The sequence below is a fragment of the Thermobia domestica genome, chromosome 5 (genome assembly GCF_964235325.1).
Source record: "Thermobia domestica chromosome 5, izTheDome1.hap1.1, whole genome shotgun sequence".
In the NCBI taxonomy this organism is placed as follows: Eukaryota; Metazoa; Arthropoda; class Insecta; order Zygentoma; family Lepismatidae; genus Thermobia; species Thermobia domestica.
In genome coordinates, this window is record NC_137458.1 from 312,879,047 (window position 1) to 312,899,617 (window position 20,571).

At 36.1% G+C, this 20,571-nt stretch overlaps 1 protein-coding gene across 1 annotated transcript in view; it reads left to right on the forward strand.

The window, feature by feature from the left end:
* Positions 1 to 5,353: 5,353 nt before the first annotated feature.
* LOC145685653 (G-protein coupled receptor GRL101-like) overlaps positions 5,354 to 20,571 on the forward strand; it is a 452,342-nt gene continuing 437,124 nt past the window's right edge. The window contains exons 1-3 of the mRNA XM_081758045.1: positions 5,354 to 5,388; positions 8,685 to 8,756; positions 15,822 to 15,965. Of these exons, the coding sequence (XP_081614171.1) occupies positions 5,354 to 5,388; positions 8,685 to 8,756; positions 15,822 to 15,965 (251 nt within the window). The remainder of the gene's footprint in view (positions 5,389 to 8,684; positions 8,757 to 15,821; positions 15,966 to 20,571) is intronic.

The window sequence follows — 20,571 nt, forward strand, 5'->3', positions numbered from 1 at the left end:
CCCTACAATAGAAACATTTCAGGTGTTTGCATCCAGCCTAGTATAGCCCCTAAAGCTACGCAACCAACAACACATGCTTAAAACACTTACATGCAAACGAAAGATAATATATCTACAATATGATACATATATTCCTGTCCTGATATCAAAAACCAATATACATACATACATACATGAACCCACTTACAAACTAATCACATATACATGCAATTTGTCATTCGTCTAAGCTTCGTACACCATTAGACCCCCACAATATCCAAAAGATGATATTCTATGATAAAATCCTATATCACCTACACATAGATGTACCCCCGCTTACAAACTAATCATATATACATGCAATTTATCCTTCGTCTAAGCTTCCTACATCATTAGATCCATACAGTATTCAAAAGATGATATTCTATGCTAAAATCCAATATCACCTACACATACCTATACCCCGATTACAAACTAATCACAAATACATGCAATTTGTCATTCGTCTAAGCTTCGTACACCAGTAGACCTATACAATATCCAAAAGATGATATTCTATGATAAAATCACATATCAGCTACATACATGTACCCCCCACTTACAAACTATTCATATATACATGCAATTTCTTATTCGTCTAAGCTTCGTACTCCATTAGACCCATGCAGTATCCAAAAGATGATATTCTATGATAAAATCCCATATCACCTACACATAGATGTACCCCCCTTACAAACTATTCATATATACATGCAATTTGTCATTCATCTAAGCTTCGTACCCCATTAGATCAATACAGTATCCAAAAGATGATATTCTATGCTAAAATCCCATATCAGCTACTGAAAATACAATATCATTACATAAAATATGTTTCTTAGAGTTGCGCGCATTTCCTTCCACATTATCTCATACATTTATGTACAATACGCAGTGCTGTATATTACATATATCCGCAAAATGCCTCTAAATATACGAAAAAACAGTAAAATCCAATCTTTGTAATCCTTTTCTTTAGCATCTCATTAATATTCATTATCATCTCATTAATATTCATAAATAATTAATTCATTACTCTAGTTTTTAAAAGGATAAAATCATTTATGTGGAAATACCTACAGAAATCTTCCTTCAAAACTTCTTCCAAAAGCACAAAAGGGAAAGTTGTCTTGCGTACACATTCATTCAGTTTTTTTTCCTCTTTGCAACTCAGGTAGGAACGCTCCCTCTTTTTTCCCCCTCTACGTATGTGGCAAGGTCTTAACAAAATGCGTAACAAGTCGCACGCCTGTTTAAAGTGGTCCTTTGCTCACAAAACAAAAAAACACACTTCACCCTTCCATCTTATATGCGGTTCCCTCAATATGGGGCAATACATTAACTTTTAAAAAGTGACACGTACCTATCTCATTCTTAAATTCTCTGTCGTTAGAATAATGATTCCTATTTCTTTCTTTTTTCACATATTTTTGAGTTTCCATGCATTAGAAATCACAGGCCCCCCATTAAGTAATGTCCAGAGAAAAGCACAGTTCGTTCCCTCCACCTCCAAAAACCCTGGACCACCCAAAAATATAGCACACCTGTGTCTATGTTACGTTCGTTACTCCGTCAAAGGGCTCCCTCCCTCCTACGCCTTACATCTTAGACAGTCAATATATTTTAACATTTGTTCTTTATCCAGAGTTTCTCATGTTTCTAAAATTTATTTGACGTGTCTGTCTCACCTCCTACGGTTCAAGTATTTTCAGACATCCATATGTTACGTTTCAGTGACACTTTCTTCTTTCTTTTAATGACACAATGATGAAAATACGTGACAGCTACATAACACCATCTGCTATACATTTAACTCGTTGCTATACATTGAACAATGGACCCCCTGCCCCAATGGTATGTGGACAAACTTCGATATGACTACTCGATTTTCTTTTGTTTTCTGCCTTTCTCCTTTACTTACGTCAACTTACGACATGCCATTCTTTTATTATAGGTGCCTTCTTTCTTTAGAATTAGTTTCTTGAATACCAAGACCAACTGCGTTCAAGATTAACAAAAAAGACTTGTGTGGACATGTTCTGAAGTTCCTTTAGCTATTTCTGGTCACTTGAGGGATGAATAAGGAAGGAAAAACACGTTTCTTAAAGGCTTGGGGAAAAACAGTAAGTAATCAACATAAATTGAATAAATTAATATAAAATTGTATTAAAATATATAATAAAACATATGAGAGGAAATTTGCATCCATTTTCGTGAGATTTTGGGAACATGGGTAAATTTTTTGGTACAAAATGGCTGATTTTAGCCTCATTTTCGTGAGATTTTGGGAACATGGATAATTTTTGGTAGAAAATGGCGGATTTTAGGGCGTTTTTCGTGAGATTTTCGGAACATGGGTAAATTTTGGTACAAAATGGCGGATTTTAGGGCGTTTTTCGTGAGATTTTCGGAACAAGTTCGTGAGATCTACGTGCTATACTACTCTGTAGAACATTGAAAACCAATATAATGAAAAGCTTGTCTATTTGGAGCATATGTGGTCTAACTAACTCTATGGCCTATGGAACCCGGAGGTTCAATGCCACGTTCACAAAAGCTCTCCACTGACTTCTATCCTTAGCCAACTGGATCCAGTTTCTACTTTGTATTCCTATCTCTGTGATATCCATCTGAATGTTGTTCTCCCCTGTGCGCTAGGTCTTCCTAATGGTCGTTTTCCGATTGGTCTTCTAGTTAAGACTCTGAAAGCGTTTCTACTTTCTTCCATTCTAGCTACATGACCTGCCCACCTAAGCCTCCTAGACTTGACGACCCTAACAATGTTGGTTAAACCGTATAAATTATGTAGTTCCTCGTTATGAAGTTTCGCCATTCCCCATTCCCGTTCCCCTTGGGTCCGAATATTCGTCTCAGGATCTTGTTCTCAAATACTTTCAGTCTATGTTCTTCCCTCAGTGTAAGCGATCATGTTTCGCAGCCATACAGAACAACAGGCATGATTATAGTTTTGTATACTTTAAGCTTCAAATTCCTCGACAGAATTCGAGACGACAAGAGATTTTGAACCGAATAGTAACACGAATTCCCTCTTCGTGAATATAATTTTCCTCTGTTAATATTGATCCTAGATATTCGAAACTATCCATGCTATCAAAAGTATTATTTAATATTTCAACGCATCCATAATTTGCTGTATTACGGTCCCGACGCACTTTCATGTATTTAGTTTTCTCTGCATTTACTTCTAAATATCTCTATGTGATCTCTACAACTAATTTTGTGTGATTTATCCAAATATTGATACAGAGGTGTATTCAGAATACTGTTCATTAATTTTTTTAAAAAAAGTAGTAAATTCTTTAAGTGCCAGAATCGATGATTAACAAGTCATTAAAACTATCACTTGTGTGTTTATTCTACTATTACATGTTTATCTGTTTCTGTGAATAATATAAATGGGTATCTTTACCTGTAGTATTCGTCTCCCTAAACAAATAAATAAATGTATCAAAAACAGTAACAAATAGTAAGATGACTTTTGTAGTATAAATTACAAGAGTATGAACAATTTACATAAACAGTGGCGCCGTGTAGCTTAGTCACTAACGCTCTTGTCTTAGTGGTCCCGGGTTCGATTCCCGGTGGGGGCACTCGGTCAAAAAAAAGTGTAAAACGCTTTTTCAGGCCAGCCATCCTGAATGAAGTTTTCCTCATTCACACCAGGCAAATGTCGGGGTGGTACCTAACTTTTAGGTTCCAGGTCGCTTCCTTCCTTCCCCAATCCTTTGTTCCTTCTCTTTCCTTGGATAGCGTGCACGCCGAGGGACTTCATCCCTCATACGCGACGGGCTAAATGACCATAGATGCCGAGAGCCCAGAAATGTGAATCCTAAATCATTTACAGAAGCAGTTCTCATCTCCGCTTCTATGTTTATACGAATACTGAAAGTGATACAAATTTACCATCACTTCTGGTTTTAATATTGATCTGTACGAAGCAAAAGTGACATAGGTAGTGAGAACAATATTAAGCAGGATATACACGGCGAATACTGCTCCGTGATTCTTTTTTCGAGAAAACCAGGAAAGCTATAAATCTGAATCGTGCCGCTGTGTTGGTTAATCTACGAATATGTGTTTATTAAGTGTACCAACTTTCTTAGTTTAAAGTATAAAAATAACCAAATTAAATCTAAGAAAAACAAACAATTTAATTCTAAATTAACGTTATATGAAAGTCACATTCAACTTCATGAAGAGAAGAAAATAATTCTTTAAATAGCAAAAGTAACAAAATCAGTAATTTTACTGGATCCAGTCAGGGGCGGATCCAGGACCGACTTCTGGGGGGGGGGCGGTGGGTTGTCATAATGCTACTTTTAAGGGCTCCAAACTCTGGGATGGATTTTACTTATATAGTATATGAAACAAGAAAGTTTTCTTCTCTGTGGGGGGGAGGCGATCAACCCCTAGATCCGCCCTTGGATCCAGTGGGAGTGAGTGAAAGTATTTGAACTCGAGACTGATAGGCCGAGAATGTGTGAGTGCGAAGCTCCTCAATAGTGCATTGTCAGCGGTTCTAATTGTGATTAGGATTACGAATTAGAGTTCTGGGTTGTCAGCATCTATGGCCATTTAGAACGCCACACATATGAGGGATGACATCCCTCGGTGAGCACAGTATCCGGGAAAAGGGACGGAAGAAAGGTTTGGGGAAGGAAGGAAGCGGCTTGGGACCTATAAGTTGGATACCACCCCGGTATTTGCCCTGTATGAATAAGGAAAACCCAGGAAAATTTCAGTCAGGATGGCTAATCTGGAAAAGCTTTTTACGATTTTTCGACCGAGTGCCCCACCGGGAATCGAACCTGGGACCACTCGCACCGAAGGTGAAAGCGGTAGCGACTACGCCAAGGAGGCCACCGGTTCTAATTAGGAGTACAGAAATATTATACCTAGTAAACCTAGTATACCTAGTAAACAAAATAATATAAGCACATGCCTCACATCTACAAACATACACGCTTCTTATTTACAAACACATTTGTTTACCTTACTTTTATATAGATATAAATAGTGTAATATACTACACAAAATTCGAATATTCTTAATGTACGTTAGTCATAGGAATAGAACTTCACAATCAAGTCAAATAAAATTCAAACGTTCCCTCTCCTTCTGGGAGATGTGATTTCTAAATTGAAAGGTTTCTCTCCTTACTGGTTCAGGTAGTAGCAGAAAGCCGTAAAATAACCGAAAGAAGTTTGGTCACTCTGAAGAGAGACCAAAAATAGCTGTAGTAGCCACGACGAAATAATAGACAAAAGCTTCTCACAACAATCTGCTGTTTCCACCAGATGGATTGACGATACAAATGATACAGAAGAGAAAAGAAAATAAGCTTCTCCGGTAAGCAACACTGAAGAAGTACCAGAGGGAAAGGCGGAAGATGGGGCAACGGAAGACAGTAATACTGAAGATGGAAAAGAAACAACAGATATGGGGAAATATTGGTCTGCTCTGTATTTCATAGATACACTGAGGAAAAATGTAGGTGGTGTACTTAAAAAGGTAGATTAAATGCGTAATTCATGTAGTGTTTGAACTTAACGTACAATAAACCTAAAACTACAAACGCATGTTTTATAATACTTTCCGAATAAGTATTTCATCTATACGTACTTTTCGTATGAAACAATATAGGCGGTCAGGATCTGACATACAAATGGACGCATATAGCATATAGCTGAGGAATATAACATAAGTATATGCATATGATATACGGAAAAGTGTTAGATGTCCTGCAAGGGGCATGACGTAACATCTAAGGGCAGTTCATATGTTGCATATGGATAACGTATGCTCCATACTAATTTCTGTAGTAAGCAAGAGGATTCCGTATATTTGTACAATATACCGCTGTCCGCAGAACGGATTTTTCTCAGTGTAGTATCCTGGACGTTAGGGAGAAATATGATTGAAAAAATGAAAAATAAATTACCAGAATTGCTGGTTGCACAATCAAGAATGAAAGGCATGATTGACCTCCTGAAAGAAGAAAACGAGAAACTTAAAAAGATTTTAAAAAGACAGAAGATCTGAAAATTAGGCTTATACCATTACAGAAGGTAAGCTGAAGAAGAATGAACAAATGTCAAACTCGGTCCCTCAAATGAATGAAACAGTATGATATGTCGAAATCGTAAGGACAAACGAAACTCAGAGGACAGATACTAGAAAAGGAGCAATAGACAAACAGAAGCCTGTAATCTTCTTGTAAGGTACAAGGAATGAAAATACGAAAGAATTACAACAGAAGTTTTTGATTACAATGATCCCATTTAAAGACAGGCTTAAAATCTATCTGTAAGAACTTCTGGAAATGGAGCAGCTTTCATTAAAAACAAGAATAAAATATGGTCAAAAATCAAGAGAGAAATTTTCAAAAATGTTATATATTTCTGGTCGCTATATTTGACAAGATTATACAGTGTACAATCAGTATGTACAATGAGTGTTATCAGTGTTTAGAGCAAAGGAGAGCTGAAAAACTGTTGAAAAGAAGCCAAATTTAATAATACTGTTAAAGGGAGAACATAGAGATAAACTGAATCCAAAGTCATGTACACTCAGGACCGTAACTTGTGGGGGGGGGGTTCAGGGAGAAACTGCCCTCAAGAAAACTCCCCGTCGTTCGAGGGGTTCCACTTTAAGACAAAATTTTCTTATTCCATACACGATATCAACATAAAATTTTAAATAAAGCATGAAACAGGTTCACCACCTTGCATAAACAAAACAGGACACAAAAGGTGAAAAAACAAAAATAAGTCATGGGCCCATTTCAATAAGAAATGTCTACAATGATGGGCCCTAGAAATAATTCGTATGGCTTTGGGATTTGTCAATATTGTTCCCTTAATTAATTTGTTATGTATAGAACGGGCCCAGGGGCGTGAGGGATGGCCCACATTCTCCGGGGGGGGGGGCACAAAGAGTAAGAGAAAAGATGGAAAGAAGTGGCCAATTTCCGAATATTGCGGGGGTCAAAACATTTTTCTAGGGGGCCCAAATATGTTTTTCGGAAAAAGAAAAGTACAGAGGATGCTGTAAATCGATTATTTAAAATAATCGAAAATAAAGGTAGTGAAAGAATCAAATACCAAGCGATTATTTTTGTTGATTTTTCGGGACCTTTTAAGTAACGTGTGGTAGCTTACGATGTATAGAAGCTTAGAAAATATAGAGACCACCAGTGAGTTATTCCAAATAATTATGAATTATTGTCGAGACAGACAAGTCATATTTCAAGGTCCAGAAACAATGTTTGAGAAACAAATCACAAAAAGTAATGTCTACAAGGCTCGATGTTAGGTCCTCTCTTATGGGATTTATCTGTACAGTAATGCCTTCAGATGTTAGATGATATAAGACAAGTAACTGGAATTGTACAATATGCGAATGATGTAGCAATTATTATTACAGGAAAGTCAAGACAAGAATTAGAAAGGAAAGATAACTGTGCTACAAAATAGAGTAAAAATAAAATTAGGTGTGATGAGAATACGTTAAAATTATCAGCCAGTAAAACTAAATACAGTACGTACAGTATACATTATTAGATAAGAACCTGCAAAGAAATCTACTTATGAAAATAGACAACAGAAACATCCAAAGAGTATGAGAATATAAATACACAGTGTTGCAAAAGAAATTAAATCCAAACTTCTAAAATATTTCTTTTTTTAAAGTAAGAATGATAGAGACATGATTTTTGTGACAAAAGTTAGCGTTTTGTATGGAGGGAGATATTTTGAGAATAAAACCAATGAGATAAATCATAACATTGCATTTTAGTAATTGTTTAAATGGCCAGAAGTGTAATTTAAAATAAAATTTCGAGGAATTGTAATCAATTGCAAGGAAGAGATTATAGAATTAGTCGTTTAGTAAGCATCAATAATTATCGGATGGGACAAAAACTTCCTGTTGATTTGTTGCGTTGACAGTCATGAAGGCTTATGTTTCATGTATTCAGAAAAAGATTTTTAAAAAATAAAATAGAGCATTCTGGACACAATGTTGCAGCAAAAGTAACTCATCCTCGTACATGTTGGACAATGTGATTTATAAATAAAATAATAAATTGTTCTTTTTGTAAAAAAAAAAAAAAAAAAAAAAAAAAAAAACCGATAAAAATAATTACTCACCTCCAGCTAGTTTTGATCTAGACAGAGTTAGCATGGTAACTATTATTAAAGACATTTATTCCTAAGTTTCTAAGTTACATTTACTCAAAAAATATTTTAGAAATTTACTTACAAGAATACTTATGTTTAAAAGTCTGTTAATTTCAATGTTTTAATTAATCGCCCGGAACTGTTATTCATACGCTTTACAATCAAGTAACGTCGCTACCACTATGACGTAATGAGCTACGCACACTTTTACTAGAAACAACATTACACTTTCAGTGCATATTAACATATTGTATTTAATTTTTCACTAAGTAAGCGATATTTAAATAAATTTCAAGAAAAAAATAGTAAGATCAACCAATTAAAAGTCTCTTTTATTTTGAGGAATGATAAATATTTTTTATAGAAATTAATTATACTTCAAGATCAAAATGCCGGTAATATTGTATACCTTTTCAGTTAGCAATAAATAAATTATTAATTAGTTTTTTTGTTTCTTTGTTGCAGAGATCTAAGCAACAACTTTCTGGACGAATCATTCTTTGAGCTTCTGGAGCCACTCGTCGCACTGAGAGAACTGTAAGTATCCTTCTGATATATTTACCTTCTTTATATATATATATATATATATATATATATATATATATATATATATATATATTTAAAACAACGAGAGCAAAAAGTCAAATGTTGAAAATTTCAATCGGTTTTAGTAATTGAGGTGTTTACAGATTTTTTAACATGTACGCGCTTTGGTAAGAAGGAAAACGTGAATTTGGTTTACGATAGAGCCTCTAGTTTGTTGGAGTTCAGCATTCCTTTTCAGCTCCGAAGCTATATGAGACTGGACCTCCAGTTAAAGGTGGAATATGTTCCACCGTATCGGAAATTGAACTGCGTACAACAAAAGGCTTCCACATTAAACACTAAACAATCGAGGAGAGTGGATAGAAGCTCTTCTAGTTAAATCTTATCTTATTCGGGCCGAACGTAGGCTATTTGCCGCCCCCGTGCAATAGCATTATTTGCCGCCCCTCCCCTTGCCGCCATACGGTGTCACAGAACTGTTCCTATGTTTTACGTCCGGGTTGATCATAGTCTTCTATGTGCGTTCAGAAGGTGAACGATGACTCAACAATCAATGATATCGGACATTTCGATATGAGGTGAATGATGACTCATATTGGACATTTCGAATCATCAACGCACCATGTTACATGTTTGCAATACTATTGACCTCGTTCATGGTCCTTGGTGGCTGGATACTGAGTTCCTCCGTTACTCACACGATAGTTCTGTTCTCTGACAATCTGCCTTAATGCTTGGTCGATCTGTAACTGAGTCTTTTTTCCGACCACTGTTTCTTCTGCCTGTTGTGCTTTTGACGTGAGTTTTGTAGGTCGACATTTTCTTGTGCACTGTTCTAATAAATTGTAAAATAGCAAAAGCATGTAAAAGTTTGTAACGCCAATATCCTAGAATGTTATACATCTCTGCTTAAGAGATGTGTTATGCTGGTTGCAGAAGAAGAGCGCTTCCATACTACTTTCTAAAGGTAAACAATTTCACTAATTTCTGTCGCCACTTGCAATTATTGAAGCCCATTGTAACTTATTTCTTGTTTTTTAAATGTCGAATTTCATCTCCATCCGAAGATGACTGGCACTAGAAGGTAACGCCTTCTTTGGGGCCATAAGCATTCATTTACTAGTAGTATCATTTGGAGATGGGTGTTAGTTCTTGAGTAATCGCTTGAAGAAAAATAGTGTTGAGTTTGGGATGGTTAGTGGGAATTTTAAATATATATATATATATATATATATATATATATATATATATATATATATATATATATATATATACAGAGAGAGTAAGAACCGCTAATATGAGGATAGGCACCTAAATTGAGATCTCTACCTATCTTGTGAAGCAAGAGCTGCAATCTAGCAGAAGCGAGCTAAAACAGAAGGAAATAGCCCGCCACAGTACCGGAAGTCACATGAGCTCGTTATGTGGAGAGTTGTTAGTATAGTAAAGGCTGGAAGAAATTGTGTCCCTACACTGAGAAAAAAAATGTAGGTGGCGTACTTAAAAAGATAGGTTACATGCGTAATTCCTGTAGTTTTGGGACTTAACGTACAGCAGACGTAAACTGAAAACGTATGTTTTATAATACTTTCTGTATAAGTGTTAAATCTATACGTACTTTCTGTATGAAACAATGTAGGTGGTCAGGATCTCACATACAAATGGACGTATATAACATATAGCTGACGAAGGTAACATAAGTATATGCATGTGATATAAGGGAAACTGTAAGATGTCAGACATCCTGCAACGGCATGATGTAACATCTAAGGGCAGTGCCTATGTAGCATACGGATAACGTATGCTCCGTACTGATTTCTATAATAAGCAAGAGGATACCGTATATTTGTACAATATACCGCTGTCCAGAGAACGGATTTTTCTCTGTGTAAAAAGGTTTTTTTTTAACGTGCAATAAGGTAAATTGATAGTCAATCTATTTATACTTTCTTTTATAGTAGTGAGATATTGCAACATGTAATGAGATATTAGACTCCTTCAACTTACATTTGAGATGGCGCACAGTGGTCGGAAACTTCAAAAAAGCGGACAAAAATAGTTTATTCCGAAGTAATGGAAGTTGACTGACGTCTCTCTATCATTCTATGGGTAAAGTTGGGTGAATCCGGACAGTTTTTGATGTTTCTCTCTTTTTCTGCTACCCCGCTAAACAAAAATACCCAATACTTCGTCATATTATTTAATAATATGTTGGTATACATGTACAACTGAAATAGTTTTCAAGAAATGGCACGTTAAAAAACAAACAATGATTTTCTGAAAGTTGACAAAATCTTCGACTTGCAAATTTGGAATGGTGAATCCGGACAGTAGATTGGCGATTCCGGACACTGAACTTTGAAGGAAGATATATATATACACGATAGGCATATTTTAATTTACTATCTTGCTACACTAAGATTCTAACATATTAAGTACAGAATATAGATACAAATACATGATAAAAACATACAAATTACTAACATAGCAATTTCTATACTAATTACTGTTGAAATTGTAAGCTACATGCACAGTAGCGTAACAAATGTAGTAGCAAATGTGATTACTAATAATCTAGTTGTTACTAGCAATAAATAGTAGTATAATTTAGCTTTTAATCATTAAACATAGTAATCACATTTGTTTTCATTAGAACTACATTATACTACTATGTTTTGCTAGTAACAACTAGATTATTAGTAAAATGTATAATATGTGTGCACTGAGACTAGCATTCATTTTTCTTGCGTTAATGACGTCTGCCAGTTTCGTGAAGCACTAGTCATAATTCAGACACATCGTGAACGGATAAAATACAGTTCCTTACCAAACCCACACATCTTTCATGAAACCAGGTCTTACACACAGTACATTATACCCAGGATCCGTAATTGCTTGATGATGGTGCATAATAATTCTTCCCACAAAATCCACAGTTGTTCTCATCCATACCTTCGATTGTATTTGAGGAGGCAGTTTGAAACAAACTGCGTTTCGTGATATTTAATCTTTTAGCAACGCCTGAGCTTAGGGATGTGGGTTTGCGAGAAGCAACAGCAGGAAAAGATAGGAACTGTTTAACTGAGGACTCTGAAGTAGAAATGCAAGGACTCGAAAAAAACGGCTTTTTTGGGAAAAAAAACTCGGCTTTTTCTACTTCGCTTTTTTGCTTGGAAATTTGGGCTGTTTTCAAAATTCTGCTGTAAATTGATAAAGCAGACTTTGTTTCGCTTCTCTATAACACAAAAAGTGTTATAGAGCTGTGCTGATGCTGTGTTATAGTGTTGATACTGATAATAATATAAAACCTCGAAAATAAACTATGATTTTCGAAAAGATATTTCAAACAATTTTACTTCAACATATTTACATTATGAATTCCACAGGATTAACCAATGTATATAATAACATTTTTTTAACCTCTTATATACAAAAGTAAGCAGTGTTGGCAAAAACCATGGTTGTTTTTGAAAATGCCAAAAATCCGTTTTTTGGTGGAAGTTTAAACCAGGTTTTTTTTATTTAGATATTTTGCTTTATGTATTTATATTACATATTCACAGAAATAAGTTTGGTTCGCCTTGGTGTTATCATGCAACAACGTGGTAATGCTAGAAGAGGTCCCTTAAGCTTAAATAAGTCCGGTCAGTAAATTTCTTAAATTGGAAAACTCCGGCCCTAGCCATCGGGAAAATCCCGTCATTGCTTTAAATGTAAAACAATAACGGAAAAATCCTGTTATTGATTTGCATGTAAAATTTAAGGTCAATGTATCATAATCAGTACCTAAAACTGAGGTATTAAATTACAAATTTAATATGTAGATATCATTGAAAGTCCAATCCAAGCTAATGTTGAAAGCTACGTAGGCAGTCGATAAATTTTGCCAATTTCTATCAATATATTTAAGCAATCCTGGCTTCTTTATAAAACAGGCTTTCAGGCAAGCAGAGATATACAATTTAGTTTCAACATCCTTTAGCTTCAAATGGGAGTCACAACAAGTATCCATATTACACATGCGAAGAACACAAGTGTTATCATAAGCTTAGGATGTCCGGATTCAGCAACTGTCCGGAATCACTCAAACTTACTATATGTAATTGTCCCTTCTAAATCTACTGCAACTACTGTGAAAGTATTTCGAAGAATCCCTGCTGCAATACGTGCAGTTATATATACAGGGTGGTCCAAAACTGTGGAAACCCTTTGCATAAATGTCAAATACTGAAAAATATAACCAAAGGAACAATGTAGAGGAGTAATAAAGGTGAGGAGAAATTGGGGAGGACACAGAATAATGAAAACCGCCATCTTGGAATCCACCATCGTGAATCATACATACAGTTTATAAATTGAAAACATAATATGTTGAGCTTTATGTGAATTGGACATCGGTAGCCAGTACGAACATATGACAGGTGTTAATATGCATCCAAGAAGCGGTTATAGGTTCAATATGTTCTTCCTCTAATTATGTGGGCAGCTAATAAAAAGACGATGTAAATGAAGTATGTGTTTGGCCTTAGGATAGAAAATTAAAGTTCGCAGTTTTGCATTAGCATTGTCTTCTAAGAAACACTAATACTTACTGGAATGTAATTTAATTCAGGATTACGTTGTTTCAGTAAGATTAGAAGATTCAGTATAGAATCTTCTTATATACTGCTGCACTGGCGTGTAATATACAGCAGCTTCACATGACTAATAGTTTATCACTGCAATATGTATGAGTTCACTACAACTTTGATTTAGGGACGAAGGGGAATACAAATTTCGTACAAGACAATATCCTTTTTCCCCTTGTAAGGTTCAGATAACGGATCTCAACTGTGATCACAACAACATTATTCATCACGCATTTCCAGTTAGATGGGGCTGAGTCATACAGCTGCACTTGGCTGCAGCTACTTCCAATGCTCAACCTTTGTACTACTCATGGTCAACTCAATAAACCTTATTTTGCAGATAAGTAAGGATAAGCTTAGAGTGCAGAGCTACCAACATCAGCGTATATATAACTTTTCGGTAACACTAATAAAGCTATCATATAAATGATATAACAACGGACAACAAATAAAATTCTTCACTAAACACACAGTATTTGAGTCCAATGTACTATCCAACTGCTTTCATCGACCTCAGAAACGATATAGATGGTTAAAATATATCATATTATTTGGCTCATTTTTTAAATTGATTTTTCGGTTCTTTTATTTCATGTTTACATGCATTTTATGAACATCGAAAATATTCCTATGTCCTAAAACTCCGGGTTTGGAAGCAGGAGAGATACTTATAATCAAATATCAATACCGATTTCATAGGCAGTGAAGTTGACAAAATCGATTTTTGACCGCTATTTCCTAGTTTCCGATCACTGTGTGCGCTAATCATTTGTTTATTGATTGAATATTTATTATGAGACACTTAAAGGGTTCAGTATATGAGACCGGTCTCATAGCGTGACTCATATAGTAATATTGGGTCTTATATTAGAAGCTCATTTGTATCAACATTTCAGTATTCACAAAGTAGTCTCTATTATCTGACGATGTTCATTGTTGGTTTCCTATTGTGACAGTTAGGTTGTATGTTATTTATCTTTACCTTCTGTTTTATGTGACAAAATACAAGCAACGCCGGGCGCTATTGGTGTATCAAAAAAGGAAAAACAACTTCAATTGGAAGAATGTTCATATTTTATAAGACACATGCATTTTCAAAAACTTTCTAGTTACTCATAAATCTTAAGTACCTGCACATACATATTCCTAATTAGAAACCAATCGTGAACGTTATTTTTTCCTTCTTTTGATGCAAATAATATGCCAAAATCGTAGTAGTAAATCTTTACCAACAAGGAGTCAGAGTGACTTACTCCTGTACATAGAGCCTGTGATTTCGTTGACATTGTGCTGCCATTTTGGGCACATTTCTTACTCGTTTAATACACATTTGCATATTTAAAAAAAGCGAGGAAAACTCGTTGTAGTAAATGCGTACAAAAGATGTAGAACTTTTTATGGTGCGCATATTCTCAAATTGAAGAAAGTGAAGTAGTTTGAAAATGTAACGTTCTATGTTTCTGGGCCATCTCATGATTTGGCTTAAATACAGTGTTGAATGGTGAATTAAGAAAAGATTTCTTTTCTAAGATCACAGAAAAAGTCTGGGTGTCTTATTAGGTACTCCTTTTAAAAAGGACAGTGTAGCAACTGTGGTCACATATTTCAATATACTGTATATTTTTTTATTATTATTATACTTTATGTATTTCAATAATTTGTATCGTAAATTACACATTCCACAGAATATATTAAAGTAACCACAGTATCTGTTTATGTTGTAATTAACTAGTATATTGAATCTTAACTTTTAGGGTCTCATATTCGGGGTTCTTAACTATATCTATATATATCTATATCTATATCTATAACTATCTATCTATCTATCTATATATATATATATATAAAGATATATATATATAAGCACAATTTTAGCCTATAGTCAGAGGTAGATGTAGAAGGTAAAAGCTGGGGGGGGGGGCAGTCAGAACTGAGACTATGATAGAATGTAATGAGTTTACTATAAACTTTGAAATATGTATAAATAATAACTTAAATTATTTTTGTTACTCAAAAACTTGCGGGCCCTAGGGCCCCCTGCCATGGGCTAGATCTGCTACTGCCTATAGTATATAGAGGAACAATTGCTTGGTCGCAGTATGTACTGTTCTCGTAGTTAAACTGTAATTAATAACTTCTGACCTAGTTAAAAAAAAAAAAAACAACTCGTATTCACTCTCTTCAGAAATACTTACATATATGCAGAGCGCAAAGTCCCGTATTGTTGTCTATAAACAAAAGTGTGTGAAACAAAAGGAAAGCTTATTTGACAGTCTTTCGTTTACGACAAAATACAGAAGTTTACTACAAATACTAAGATTATTTAAAGATAGGTAGGGGCTAAGTTTTTTTTCAACAAGATTGTACATATTTCAATTTACAATATCTCGTTATTAACATCTAATTTTTTTTATCGTTTCTATTGTAGGAAATTATCCAATAATAGCTTCAAGTTTCTAAAACGTGAGATCTTCCCACCGTTGCAGCATCTCCAATTTCTATCTCTCAGTGGTAATAGCATCTCTGGGATTGAACCAGGAGCCTTCGAGAATATTAATTATTTACAACACCTGTAAGTAATTCTTTTACTTCGTTGTATTATATATATCAGCCTTTCAGTGTAATATGTACTATGTTCTGTTTCTAGTGTGTGTGTCTGTGTGTGTAGAGTGGTGCATAAGTTTTCTTTTTCCTTGCAAGAATATTACGAGTAATATATGCGTAACTCTCAGGAATATCTGAGTTACTGTCATTGGTAGGAGTATTACCTTTAGGAGAAACCAAAAGACAATAGATTACAGGCACATGCATGGGGGACCACTACATCCAGCCTCTTCACGAAATTTCGTAACTCGATTAACATTGTAAACTTTCTTAACAAAAGTATACTTGTTTAACAGAGAAATGGTTGATGTAGGCTAAACATTTGATCTCACACCTCATCTGTACTCTTTCTTTTCTTATTAAAATAATCTAGTTCTATCATTTAAAAAAAAATGGAGGTGGCAATAATAAACAATTACTTATCGTCTTTTGGGTGCAAAATAAAGGGCGGCTCAGGGGCGGCGGTGGCTCAGTGATAGAGCTTTCACCTCTGGTACTTGGGGTCCCGGATTCGATCTCAGCCCCCACCAAATGAACTTTGTGACGGACAAACATCCTGTGCGTGGGTTTCCTCGGGGTTCTTCCGTTTCCTCCCACTTTCTTCATTTCACTCATTTCTCATAATCACCGTCTAATTTAGCCTAACCGACATAATAGTGGGACGTAAAACTCAAAGGTTTCATTTCATTTTCAAGAAAGGTTCAACATTTCAGGTTCAATATTAGATTCCCGAGATTACTTTGGACACCTTCTAGCAATTATCTCCCGGTGCGCGTCTGCAACACCTACAACATTTTTGTTAATAACTTTGTTTTACATGTCCCGTTTATAAATAAATAAATAGGCTCTAAGTATTTTCTCAAGCAGAAAATAAAATTCCCAATTGATATGAAAACGAACAAGATATTTCCCAGCTCCTTAAAATGAGTTTTTTCTCGATTTCTCGAAAACTGAGCATGCTCATTTCTGCTAAAACATGTCATTTTATTTATCTTTGATGAATCTATTGACTGCTATAAACGGTGTCCCATAAAGAACGGGACTTTTGAAATGTCCTGCATTTCTCTTCTACGAGTAGTATGAGCTCGTTCGTGGCTAAGCGGTAAGCATACACGCCTTTGGCGTGGGAGACCCGGGTTCGATTCCCGGCCGGAGCTCATGTGGTTCGGATTCCACGTTAATCAGTAGGTCCACGTCTCGGATAGCCTCGTTGCTGAACGGGACCTTAAACTCAAAATCAATTCAACTCTACGAGTAGGGCTAGTAGGTTGGCAGCACTGAGTGTTACATGATTTTCATCTGTTACCTTTGTGGTTAACAGTCACGAAGCGCTCAATAGTGCATGACGGTGATCTGTTTTCTGTATGGGTAGAAATGGTGCGCATTATGACGGAACAGCGTGTTGCCGTGGTAAAAACTTATTACATATATGGTGAATGTTGTTCAGAAACTGTTGGCAAACTCTGTAGGTGACGATCATGTGGTATTCGGTTCTCCGACTAACCACAAAGACACTGTTTCTTTCAGACATGTTTTTGGGGGGCACTGCCCCCCCGAGCTCTGAGAGTGCAACCCGGAGGAGACCAAAATAATACGATTATAATATAATAGTAAATAAAATAGTACAAGCAGTGTGCCCCCACCGGAACATTTTGTCTGAAAGAACGACTGCAAAGACAACATATAAAAATAAAGAAACGGCTGAGTAAGAAGTCCGTAGTCCAGGAGGAACCGACTTTGGTGTCTGTAGATTGAGTCCTAGCTCTGTTGTAGTGAACTTTGGTCTCTACGTCACAGTTTCTCAAAGGATACCCGACTTCTATGTGTTGGTTTCTGAAGAATATTGAACAACGCTATGGCCCGGCAAGTATCAGGCAATCCTTTTATTGGCCTATGTTTAGCAGAAGGCGACCATCTCTTTTCTCTAAAATATGTTACAATTTTGGTAACTTCTGTTCAAATTCGATTAGTTTAGGGCAGGTTAGGTTAGTTTAGTTTAGGTTAGTTTAATTTGTGTTATATTAGTGTAGGGGTCCCGTATAATTCCCCCCCCCCAAAAAAAACGATAGAGTTTCGCTTATTTCTACTAATATTAGGTTAGTTTAGGTTAGTTTATGTTAGGTTAGATTAGATTTGGTTATATTATGTTACGTCTAAGTACTTGCATCATTCATTTCTCCTGTAAATTTTGTGCTTTTACGTACTTCTGGACCCCTTGCACTAAACATACTCCCTTTTATTCATCCCCTCACCCGACCTTTTCCTTCGTCTAGTTTCCAATTTACGGCACGTCCTGTAAAATTGACACCTGAGTTTTATTTCATACGCTTACGGTAGATTTACACCCCACCTTCAACATGCGAGGGCAAGTCAAGAAAGACTTGGACTGATTTTTTTCCCGGCAGTTCTGTTAACGCTGGAGCTTCATAGTTTGGCATACAAGTAGGGTGGGTCTTGCTGTGCATATATATAAAATGTTATTAAGGAATCATTGCATGTTTGGTAACCACGACTTTTAATTGCAGGTGATGTTCTGCGCCGCCTCTAGAAGTCGCCTGTAGAAGAAATGGAGTCATTACGAGATGAACAATTTGCAGCTATACGGTTCTGCTATCGCCTGGGGAAAAGTGCAACAGAAACTCTAGGAATGTTGAGAGCAGCCTACAAAGATGACGCTCTGCCACGAAGTACCGTGTTCTGGTGGTTCAAAGAGTTTAAAGAGGGCCGAATGACAATCACGAAAGCTGGTGGACCAGGTGTATCAGCGTCAGCTGTTACTGAGGTGAACATTAACACGGCAGCAGTCATTGTTAGAGAAGATCGCCGCATCAGTATCGACGATCTGGCAGCCGCACTACGCATATCTCATGGCAGTGCCTTCAAAATTTTGCATGACCACCTCCACATGAGCCGAGTGTGTGCGCGATGGATTCCGCGACTCCTGACACCAGAGCAGAAGGCCGTTCGAGTGGAGACTTGCAGGGAGCTGTTGCAAAGGTTTGAGGATGGTGGAGACGCCTACCGCACCGTGCGACTTTTTTCTATTCCCTGCCCTAAAATCCAGACTGCGTGGACGCCGCTTCTCCGATAATTCCGAGGTTCTGAAGGCATCGGAGGCGGTTTTGAAGGACCTCTCAAAGAATGGCCTGCGACACGTGTTTGAGGACTGGAAGACTCGAATGAAAAAGTGCATTCAAATGGGCGGGGACTACTTTGAAAAGGATCATGTTCCTGTTGCTGAGTAATAATAAATTGCCTAGAAAAAAAATCAGTCCAAGTCTTTCTTGACTAGCCCTCGTACATACAAGATTCTGAGTTTACGTTCTGCCTTGCATTTTAGTTATATATTTGATTCAGTGTAGGGAACTGGTTCCCTATCTCTCTGTTATCTTTTAAGGGACTCTTTTGCCCTTATACAGTGATAGCACTAAACCAGATTAGACTGAGTCACTGGATCTGAGGACTTTAGGAGCTCCGTGATACATTCCATCACCGGTTTTCCCGTTTCTGGTGAATAATTGCCTCCGCAGTCTGATAGAACCTTTAAGATTGTTGACCATATCTCTGTTATGCCGGACCATTTTTGAAATATTTCTCTTTTTTTTTTTTCCTTTTAGCTTTATCTACATTTGATCTTTGTTTACCAATCTTCATTTCCCAAACTTCGCAGAAGCATTAAGACACTATACTAAATCAGTAACAAACTATAGTATATGTCATACGACATCGACGAAACTTATCTAACCTTCCAAACCTGACATAGTGATAGCTCTTGACGAGGTTAGTACACATATGAAATACTAGTGCACAATCTTTTGGTTCCCGAGCTATGGCCAATCAAAATTAGGTTTTGAACAGAGAAAAAGTTTTCAAAGAATCTCTAATAGCTATTATAACACGCTATTAAGATCACTTCAGAACATATAACATTCTAATGTTAGTACGTTCAAACGTCCGTTACGTCTCACGATAACTCATGAATGTAAGCTACTTTTTAATTATTTTTTCGATAGTTCGTAGATAATTATAGTGTGATAACCTCGGCCGAATTCGTTAAAGGAGTCAATAAGTGGTCGTCTTAACGAGTAACAGCAACTTTCACGTTTGTCCATTAGTGTACACGATAACTCTTGAACAAAAGCAAAATTTTGTATTCTGGTTTTGTATAGATTGATACAGCAATTATTTCGGCAGAGTTTTGTTAACGAATTCAATCCGTTACTATCTTAACGAGTAACGGTGACTTGCATCCTTCAATTACTGCACGGATTAATTCTTGATCGAAAGTGATTTTCTGAATTCTGTTTTCGCATACATAGAATAATTATGTTAGGTAGAGTTTGTTAACGAATTCAATTCGTTAATATTCTAATAAGTAACGGTAACTTTCATCCATTCGTTACTGCACAGAATAATTATTGAACGAAAATGATTTTTAAAATCTTTTTTTAACATATCAATTATGTAGAGCAGAGTTTCTTAACGAATACAATCCGTTAGCATTTTAACGGGCAATGATAACTTACATCTGTTCGTTACTCTACAGAATAATATTGAACGAAAGCGATTTTTTA